The 10325-nt window shown below is 53.0% G+C and overlaps 1 protein-coding gene across 8 annotated transcripts in view; it reads left to right on the forward strand.

The window, feature by feature from the left end:
* The window catches only part of OGDH (oxoglutarate dehydrogenase), a 102818-nt gene extending 99034 nt beyond the window's left edge, over positions 1–3784 (forward strand). For all 8 annotated transcript variants that reach the window (XM_034964036.2, XM_034964034.2, XM_034964033.2 and 5 more), the window contains 3 exons: positions 1939–2102; positions 2296–2450; positions 2593–3784. In XM_034964036.2, the coding sequence (XP_034819927.1) occupies positions 1939–2102; positions 2296–2450; positions 2593–2713 (440 nt within the window). In that variant the 3' untranslated portion in view covers positions 2714–3784. The remainder of the gene's footprint in view (positions 1–1938; positions 2103–2295; positions 2451–2592) is intronic.
* The last annotated feature ends 6541 nt before the right edge of the window (positions 3785–10325 follow it).

Here is a 10325-nt window from a genome sequence, read left to right on the forward strand (position 1 = left end):
CCACACCTGGCCTGTTGTTAGTATCTTTTGATGTACAAAAGTTTTTAATTTTCATGAAGTCAGATTTGTCTATTTTTTCTTCAGTTGCCTGTGACTTTGGTGTCATATCTAAGAAATCATTACCAAATTCAGTGTTGTGAAACTTTTGCCCTATGTTTTCTTCTGAGTTTTATAGTTTTTGCTCTTATGTTTAGATCTTTGACCCACTTTGAGCTAATTTGTTTTGTTTTTTATTTTTTGTTTGTGTTTTTTTGAGACAAAGTCTCACTCTGTCGTCCAGGCTGATGCAATCGTAGCTCACTGCAGCCTCAATTCCTGGGCTCAAGTGATCCTCCTACTTCGGGCCTCCCAGAGTACTGGGATTACATGTGTGAGCCACTGTGCCCAGACTTTTATTCTTTTTGTATCATAAATGGAATTGTTGGCCTAATTTCCTTTTCTTATTGTTCATTGTTAGTGTATAGAAACACAACTGGTTTTGGTTACGTGCATATGATGCGTAGTGCTTAAGTCAGGGTATTAGGGTGTCCATCACCCGAGTACGATACATGTTTGTTAACCTTACTCCTTTATCAAACGTTGAACTTAATTCCTTCTATCTAACTGTATGTTTGTACCATTCAACCCACTTTTCTATATTTTTTTGAGATAGATTCTTACCCTGTCACCCAGGTTGGAGTGCAGAGGCATGGTCATCATGGTTCACTGTAACCTCTGCCTCCCAGGCTAGAGTGATTCTCCCACCAAAGCCTCCCAAGTAGCTGGGAACACAAGGTGTGCACCACCGTGCCTGGCTAATTTTTGTACTTTTGTAGAGACGGAGTATCACCATGTTGCCCAGGCTGGTCTCGAACTCCTGAGCTCAAGGGATCCTCCTGCCTCAGCCTCCCAAAGTGCTGGCCAACCCACTGTTCTCTATCTGAATATTTTCTCTGATTGTGTTGAAAGTTTTTATATTTGTAAAATTCTGAGCAGCAGAAACAGAGTAAACATGGGATTTTTTTTAATATAATTTTTTTATAATTTTTTTTTTTTTTTTAAGATGGAGTTTTGCTCTTGTTGCCCAGGCTGGAGTGCAATGGCGCATTCTTGGCTCACCACAACCTCCGCCTCCCGGGTTCAAGCAATTCTCCTGCCTCAGCCCCCCGAGTAGCTGGGATTACAGGCATGCGCCACCATGCCTGGCTAATTTTGTATTTCTAGTAAAGACAGGGTTTCACCATGTTGGTCAGTCTCGTCTCGAACTCCTGACCTCAGGTGATCCGCCTGCCTTAGCCTCCCAAAGTGCTGGGATTTACAGGCGTGAGCCATGCGCCCGGCTGGTTTTTTTTTTTTTTTTTTTTTTTTTTTTTGTCTGGAGATGGAGTCTTGCTCTGTTGCCCAGACTGTAGTGCATGATCTCAGCTCACTGCAACCTCTGCCTCCCGGGCCCAACCGATTCTTCCACCTCAGCCTCCCAAGTAGCTGGGACCACAGGCGCACACCACCATGACTGGCTCATTTTTTTGTATTTTTTTAGTAGAGACGGGGTTTCACCATGTTGCCCAGGCTGGTCTCGAACTCCTGAACTCAGGCAATCCGCCCGCCTCGGCTTCCCAAAGTGCTAGGATTGCAGGCGTGAGCCACCGCACCCGGCCGGGATGTTTTAATAATACTCTTGTCCCCGAAGTCTGAGCCAAGCTGTTTTGAAGGCTAGCCTGGTGTTACTTGATACCCAGAGCTGGCCATGTCTGCTGTGTATTTGTTACACGTAACGTGCTTTTCAAAGTGCGCCTGGTCTGAGCAAATACAGGGCATCAGAGGCTGGTGAAGGGGAAGCATCTCTAACCCTTGAAAGCTGCGTGTCCTGGCAGCAGTCCCTGGCACAGCCCTGGGCCCAGGAGTGCTCTCAGCCACATACCTGAGAGAACCAGCCTAGCCATGGGAACTCTCTTGTAGGAACCCACTTCCAGCGGGTGATCCCAGAAGATGGCCCTGCAGCTCAGAACCCAGAAAATGTCAAAAGGCTTCTCTTCTGCACCGGCAAAGTGTATTATGACCTCACCCGGGAGCGCAAAGCACGCGACATGGTGGGGCAGGTGGCCATCACAAGGATTGAGCAGGTGAGGGCAGGTGGTGCCATCAGGGTGTCCCCCCAGCAGGGGTCAGGGCTCTGGTGCCTTCACAGAACAGCCTTGCCTGGGGTGTGGCCCTCAGGTTCCTGACCTTCCCTGCTCGGAACACCAGTTTCCCTTTGCTGGATCTTGCCTGCCCTCTGAGTTTCCTCTTTTTGATCTGACCCCTGCTGTCTCCTAGCTGTCGCCATTCCCCTTTGACCTCCTGCTGAAGGAGGTGCAGAAGTACCCCAATGCTGAGCTGGCCTGGTGCCAGGAGGAGCACAAGAACCAAGGCTACTATGACTACGTGAAGCCAAGACTTCGGACCACCATCAGCCGCGCCAAGCCCGTCTGGTAAGGCTTCAGTCCCTGCCAGGAAGGCTGTGGGACCCTCCCCTCAGGCCAGTAGGCAGTTAGCCAGGCACATGCAGCAGAGGGATGGGCTGGGCCAACTCAGTGTCCCCTGCCCTCACTGCCCCCTCCCTCCATCTCTCAGGTATGCCGGCCGGGACCCAGCGGCTGCTCCAGCCACCGGCAACAAGAAGACCCACCTGACGGAGCTGCAGCGCCTCCTGGACACGGCCTTCGACCTGGACGTCTTCAAGAACTTCTCGTAGATGCTGCCTAGGGTTGCTTGGGCCACTGCCCTCTCCACACCCATGACTGCCCCTTGCTTCTCAACTAAAGAATAGTGCCTCAGCGCTGCCCACACCACCGCCCTCCTTGCTGTGCCACCACCCCTCCCTCTGCTCTCGTAGGAGTTAGGCTGTCGTCCCCCTCCAGTGCTTGGCTGCCCCACAGGCCACACGCTGCCCAGGCTCTGCTGACTTCTGAGCAGTTTTCCAGGAGGCCGGGGGGAGCAGGAGGAGGAAAGGTAGCCCCCGAGGGATGTCCCTGGGGAGGGGTCAGCTCTGGCCACAACCCTCCCCACCAGTCTCACCCACTAGGGTAGGAACTGGGCCTTGTGTGCTGGCTTCCCCTGTCACCCAGCAAGGCACAGGCTCCTGTATTTGAGACTAGGATAGCTTCATCTTGAGCCTGAGCCTTAGAATCTGTAGAGGAGCCTGGAGTCGGATCTAGCCATGGCTGGCAGAGGTTTCTAGGGTGGGCCCCAGCCGTGGCGTGAACTGAGGATGACCCGGGGCAGCTGGCAGGAGAGAGCCTTGGCCTGACCTGGCACAGAAAGGGCAGCTTCAGTCTCTGCAGTGTCCATTATCTGCTGTTCCTTCGAGGGTTCCAGGCTGTGTGTGGGGCCCAAGCATGGCCCACCCACCCCTCCTGGGCCCAGGCAGCACCTGGAGCCCACAGAGTCTGTGTGTAGCCAGGAAGCCCCGCTGAGGTCGCCACCGCCGGGGCACTGGCTGCTCTGTCTTGGTCCTGTTAACCCTCCACCTCCTCTCTTGGCCTCCCTCCCCACCCCAACCACTCTTTCTTTCTCCTTTAACCCAATGGAGACTTTCTGATGCATCATTTTCTTTGCTGTGCCAAAGCAGGTCAGAAGAGGGAGAGGAGGGGCTGGGGGTGAGGGGCCAGGCCATGGCCAAGGGGCCAGCTGCCCCTCATTTATCACTCTGACCTTCACAGGGACAGATCTGATTTATTTATTTTGGTTAAAAAAAAAAAAAAAAAGGAACAGAAACAACTTTGCATTGCATTGGCTTGACCCATAAACTAAGTTATATACGTGGGCATGTCTGCTGTGTCTTTCTGTCTGTTCTGCCTTCTCCCCTGAGGGGATGGGGATGGGCCAGTCCCCTCCTAACCCACCTGGGAAGCAGCCTCATTGGACAGGGGGAGTGATGACCACCACCTGCAGGCCCTCGCAGGCAAAGCCGTCATTGTGAATGCGGCAGAGGTGGCCTGGGCTGCCGGGCTGTTTGGGTGCAGTCCTGTTTCTGAGCTTTCCCTGCTCTGGGTCCTTCCCCTGGCTCCACCTTGAAAAAGTACTCTGCACTCTGTGCCTTTCCATTTGAGCCAGCGTGCCTGCGGGTTCACCCTAACCACACGTTTGTTAATTAGTGCTCCCCAGAGCCCAAGCAACAATTCCAACCTGGAGATGGGGCCTCTCACCAGCACACACCTGGGTCCCCTCTGGCCAAGAGCTTCATCCCATAACAAGCCAGGTATTGGCTTCCTGAGCACTCAACCAATCTTACCCCTGAGGAAGAGCTTAAGTGGGGTCAAGCCTCTGACCCACCACCCTGTTCTCTAGGGAGCACCTGCCTGGGTCCCCGGATTTGTCCTGTTGTCGCTTTGCAGCATGGCCCAAGGTTCTTCTGATGGAAGCATGACCACCAGCCAGTGCCAAGTGGAGTGGGTCCTGGGGTGGGCATGAAGAGCTGCTGCCACCACCCCCAGAGCTGTAGACAGGCGCTCCTGCACACGTCTACTGGTGACCAGTGCCACCTCCCTGTGCCTCACCACTTACCCAAAATCCTGGCCGGGCTGGGTGGCTCACGCCTGTAATCTCAGTACTATGGGAGGCCAAGGCAGGAGGATCGCTTCAGGCCAGGAGTTCAAGACCAGCCTGGGCAACATAGACCGTGTCTCTGCAAAAAAAATTTAAACATCAGCAGGGTATGATGGCGCATACCTGTAGTCCCAGCTACTCAGGAGGCTGAGGTGGGAGGATCACTCAAGCCTGGGAGGTCAGGCTACAGGGAGCTGTGGTTGCACTCCTGGCTGGGTGACAAAGCAAGACCGTGTCTCAACAACAAAAAAAAGATTTTGGAAAAATGGCCTCGGTGTGCTGCAGCAAGGGAAGCTGGGACTCGCCTCGATGCTTCCCAGCTGGCCAGGGAAGCGGAACATCCGGGTGAGCAGAGCCCAAACTGGTTCTGAGGGTCTAGGAACACTTCCAGGGAGTGGGGCTTGAGTTGGTTCCTGAAGCGGCTCAGCACGGTGACCCCTAGGTTGTCCTGGTGGTAGTTGTGACCACAGGAACAGGCAAAGCTCCTCTGGAAATTCGAAGTATCTGCAGGTCTTTGTAAGTTCTCACTGCAGGTCTGTGGCCCTCAGCACCCTGCAAGGAGAACAGGGCTTTGTAAGGGCTCTGGAAAGATCAGGAACGGTCAGAACATGCTGGACCAGGTGCTCACACATGACGTCTTGCAGATGGTTCCCTGGTTTTGTTCTGTTTCAGTTTTTAATTGTCCCATTTTCTAAAATTGGAAAACAATTGTTCGAAGAAGCTCCATGCAGTCTAGGCAGCATCTTGTGTGTTTAGATGAGACTTAGTGGGCCAGGACCGTGTGTGTGTGTGTGTGTGTGTGTGTGTCGAACAGCAGAGTGACATCAGGTGACAGCCTTGGGTTAGCATCACAGATGCAGCAGGCATGGTGTGGTGTGGGTGAGCTGAAGGGAAATGCAAACCGTTTTTAGGACAAAGAGGCCTTGTTCTGGTCACTGGCGAGCAGCTTGGCCCTGACTCACCCCTGAAGCTCCTGAATTGTCGCCGGTGGGGCAGGGCAGACAGGGACATAACCTACCCAACATCACTGCCAACGTCCTTGTGCTTTTCTGGATATAAAAAAGGTACTTCTGGATCCGAAATACCTAAGCTAGATGTGAGAGCGTCAGCTTGCTCCACTGGGGAGGGAACTTCAGGGCCAGCCCCCCTCACCCAAGTACTACTGCTGGTGATGGCTGGGGTGGGTGAAGGTGAAAGAGGGGCATCACCAGCCCCGTGAACTCAGTGTGGTCTGAGAGCTAGTGCCTTCTGGAGGGGGTGGGGGATGGGGGATGGGGAATGATAGGCTGAGGCTTCACTCCATCCGCATGTTTGTGCAAAGGTGTCCACGCTTGAGAAGGGAGAAGAGGCTGCCAGCCCCACTGGAGTGACTAGGAACCCTACACCCGGATTCCCTCCCTTTCCTCCAGCAGAAACAGAATTGGAATCAATGTCCAGTGATACCTCAGGCCTAACTTTGGTAGGGTAGTGAGCTCCCTGTCGGGATAGTATTCGACTGGGATTTCACTGTACAGAGATGGTAGAAATGTCCCTGTGTAGGATTCCGTGATCTTGTGACCAGCAGATCTCTGCTCAGGGACCCCTGCTCTGCCCACTCCAGTGTATGCTAGCACACCTGGCTCTCTCAGTCCCCAAAATAAATCATCAAAGACTTCCCTGAATGAGGGCCAGAGCAGGGGGTTTTCTCCAGGATACCCAAAGGGGCCACGTTACCCACCTCCTAAGGCCTCATTCCCCCACCCAGCCTCACCCATCTTCCCAGACCTCTCCTCCCTAGGGCCTCACCAGCCCCCAACCTGGCTCATGGGCTCAGGGCCCCAGATTGCCATGGGAACTTCTGTTAACTCCAAAGTGCCCAAGTCCACCCAGGCCCCTGGCCAGAGGGTCTCCCTCTCCAGTGCTGTATCCACTGGTGTGTCAGTTGTGGTTTGTCAGCCTTGAGACCTGCCAAGACCCTGTCTCCTTTCCAGCTCTCCCCAGCGCAGAACTGGGTTCTGGTCTGCCTCTGAAACTCGACCTGGGCACCCTGAGTCCCTTCCCTGCCCAGACCTCTACCCTGTGTAGGGAACCAGCCCTAGTGGAAAAGTCACTACTGAACAGGCCCCGAGGATAGGGGCTGTTCCCTCTGTGCCAGGTCTTCTCTCTCATTTCCTCTGCTCACTCTGGTCCTGAAGGTCAGGCTTAACAGAGTTTAGCACCTAAGTTCAATGAAGGGTCTGGGCTGTGGATCAAGGAACAGTTTTGCTTAGTTCTGGAGTTAGCAAAGCCGCATTGCCTCATTTGTCACAGCCAGAGGCCAGGAAAGGAAGGTAAACAGATTGGTGACCAGGTTGGTATGTCCAGAGGCTGTAGTGGTCTGTGGGAGCAGATGTTACCAGCACCCAGAGGTGTTGGAGGGAAATGGGTGGAGCTTAGAGATCCAGGTGAGATAAAAACTTGGGCGGAAGGCAGACAGATGTCAGGAAGGCTTGCCTGGCCAACCGCAACGTGAAACTGGGAGAGAGTAGGTCAGAGGGGTGTGTAGGGGGTGGGGGAGGCTGAATTTGAAAGCTTTGTGACCTCCAGGTGGAAGTGTCAGGGAGGCCATTGGCTTTATGGATCAGAGCAGGGAAACGCACTGGGTCCTATGAGTCATCTGTGGGTGGGGGTCCTGGCCCCTGGGGCACTGGATAAGACAGTGGGAAGAAAGGAGGTGGGGAACAGGCCCCCGACAGCTAACCATGTGCCTCTGCAGAGCAGGGGGTGAGTCTAGATGTCCAAGGGGAGTCTCCTTTTCTTCTCCACCCAGCCCCAGATCTTGTCCCTCCCTAGGTTTTTTGTTTGTTTGGTTGGTTGGTTGGTTTTTGGAGACGGAGTCTGGCTCTGTCACCTAGGCTGGAGTGCAGTGGTGCGATCTCGGCTCACTGCAAGCTCTGCCTCCTGGGTTCACGCCATTCTCCTGCCTCAGCCTCCCGAGTAGCTGGGACTACAGGCGCCCGCCACCATGCCCGGCTAATTTTTTTGTATTTTTAGTAGAGACGGGGTTTCACCATATTAGCCAGGATGGTCTCGATCTCCTGACCTCGTGATCCACCCATCTTGGCCCCCCAAAGTGCTGGGATTACAGGCATGAGCCACCACACCCGGTGTCCCTCCCTAGGTGTTTTTAATCAGCCATGCCAGTAACCTGGCAGTGCCACTGGGCATTCTGTACCCCTTATTCCCTTCCCCTGCTGGGGCTGTGCCAGGAGCCACCTGCTCGTCTCTTCAGGGCTGTAGGACTGCCGTGTTACTGCAAAATGATCTTCAAACTCAGATTGGATCCTGTCTGTCCCCTGTAGGAAACCACTAGCTCACCTTCCCCAGCAGTCTGGTTGCTTAGGGGGCTGTCCTCCCTCCCCACTGGTGCTCCAGGCTGCACAAAGAGGACCTGGAGAGGAACTAGGTGGCCCCCGCTCATCTCCTCGCTCCCTCTCCCTGGAATCCCTTTCCCTGCCTTGTCTGTGGAGCCCACTCCCTCCCAGCCCACCCTGTCACTCAGGAGCTGTGTGTGTGTCACCATCCTGCCACTGGCTTGTTTGCTGTCCCCCACATTGGCTGCAGTGCCTCGCACATGGCAGGGACTCCCTTGGGCTTCCAGGATGAAGGGATACTTGCTTGTCTATTACATTTTCCCTCTATTGGAGAGGTGGTAACTAAAGACTGAGCAGAAAGGCTGGTAATAGGAAAATGGAACAGGACTTTGGCCATCATTTTGGGAAGCTACCATAGCTCTTTCCTTCCAAGACTCAATACCAGAGCCCCTTATGCCACGGTGGGCCAGGTCCTGCCTAGATTTCCAAAGTTGGGATGGGACCCCCTACCCCCTCCCCACCCTTCATCCAGGGCTGATTTACTGAGTGGCTGGCACTTGCTCTTTGGGGTTCAAGGCACCACAAACGTTGTGTTCATTCTGTGTTGTAAGAACCTTCTAACTCCCGCCCAATGCTGGTCATTTCTACTTCCCCGAAGGGGCCTCCTGAAACTGTCATTGCAGAATTGTAACTGAGACAGTGACAGAGTTCTGACCTGGCCAACTCCATCCTGTTTCTGACCTCCAAGCTGTCTTCGTCCATTCCCGGGCATAGGCTGAACTAATTTTAGGAGGAACTTAGTTTATAGTTTGTAGTTTGAGACAAATATAACTGCCTTTTCCCAAAACAAACCCCCTTCTTGCCTGGGACGAGACTGCCTTTATAGGACTAACAAATTAGTCGAACAGGTTAGAAATTTTGGTTTAGGAGTCATATCCCTGGAGGCTACAAGATTCTGATGCTCCCCAAGTAGTCGCTCCTGGTGATAACATCACTATTGTAAAACCTAAGATAAGTGCTTGAGATATTTTGCACTAGATGGATCAGCTGGCACCACTCAGATTGATAAACTGGCTCATGTGATCTTGTGGCCGCCACCCGGGAACTGACCTAGCACAAGAGGACAGTTCAGCTCCCTATGATTTAATCTCCAACCCAACCAATCAGCACTCCTGACTCACTGGCTGCCTCCCCCTACCCACCAAACTATCCTTAAAAACTCTGATCCCCAAATGCTCAAATGCTCGGGGACACTGACTTGAGTAATAATAAAATTTCAGGCTGGGTGCAGTGGCTCACGCCTGTAATCCCAGCACTTTGGGAGGCCAAGGCAGGTGGATCACCTGAGGTTAGGAGTTTAAGACCATCCTGGCCAGGGTGGGCTGCAGCCCCTCGGAGGCTCACTGCAACCTCTGCCTCCCAGGTTCAAGCGATTCTCCTGCCTCAGCCTCCCGAGTAGCGGGATTACAGGTGCCCACCAGCACGCCCGGCTAATTTTTGTATTTTTAGTAAAGATGGAGTCTCACCTTGTGGTCAGGCTGGTCTCAAACTCCTGACCTCAGATTATCCACCTGCCTCAGCCCCCCAAAGTGCTGGGATTATAGGAGTGAGCCATCATGCCGGGCAATTTTTTTTTTTTTAATATACATGGGTTTTTGCCATGTTGCCCAGGCTGGTCTCAAACTCCTGGGCTCAAGGAATTCACCCTCAGCCTCCCAAGTTCTGGGATTACAGGCATGAGCCATCACACTCAGGAGTTTGAGAACAGCCTGGCCAACATGGTGACCAAACTGCGTCTCTACTAAAAATACAAAAAAATTAGCTGGGCATGGTGATGCATACCTGTCACTAGTTGGGTATTATTTGTTTGGGTCTGTTTCTGGGTTTGCTACTCTATGCATTGATCTTTGTCTTTATTCTTCACCAATACCACACTGTCTTTTTAGTTACGTAATGAATTTTTTTATTTTTTTGAGACAGGGTCTCACTCCGTCAACCAGGCTGGAGTGCAATGGCGCAATCTCGGCTCACTGCAACCTCCTCCTCCTGGGTTCAAGTGATTTTCCTGCCTCAGCCTCCTGAGTAGCTGGGATTACAAGTGTGCACCACCATGCCCGGCTAATTTTTGTATTCTTGGTAGAGACAGGGTTTCACCATATAGGTCAGGCTGGTCTCGAACTCTTGACCTGAAGTGATCCACCTGCCTGGCTTCCCAAAGTGCTGGGATTGCAAGCATGAGCCACCGCACCCGACTGCCTACATGTTTTTTGTTTTTGTTTGTTTGGTTGGTTTTTTTTTTTGAGATGGGGTCTCGCTCTGTCACCCAGGCTGGAGTGCAGTGGCGTGATCTCGGGCTCACTGCAAGCTCCACCTCCTGGGTTCACGCCATTCTCCTGCCTCAGCCTCCTGAGTAGCTGGGACTACAGG

The sequence above is a fragment of the Pan paniscus genome, chromosome 6 (genome assembly GCF_029289425.2).
Source record: "Pan paniscus chromosome 6, NHGRI_mPanPan1-v2.0_pri, whole genome shotgun sequence".
Taxonomy (NCBI): domain Eukaryota; kingdom Metazoa; phylum Chordata; class Mammalia; order Primates; family Hominidae; genus Pan; species Pan paniscus.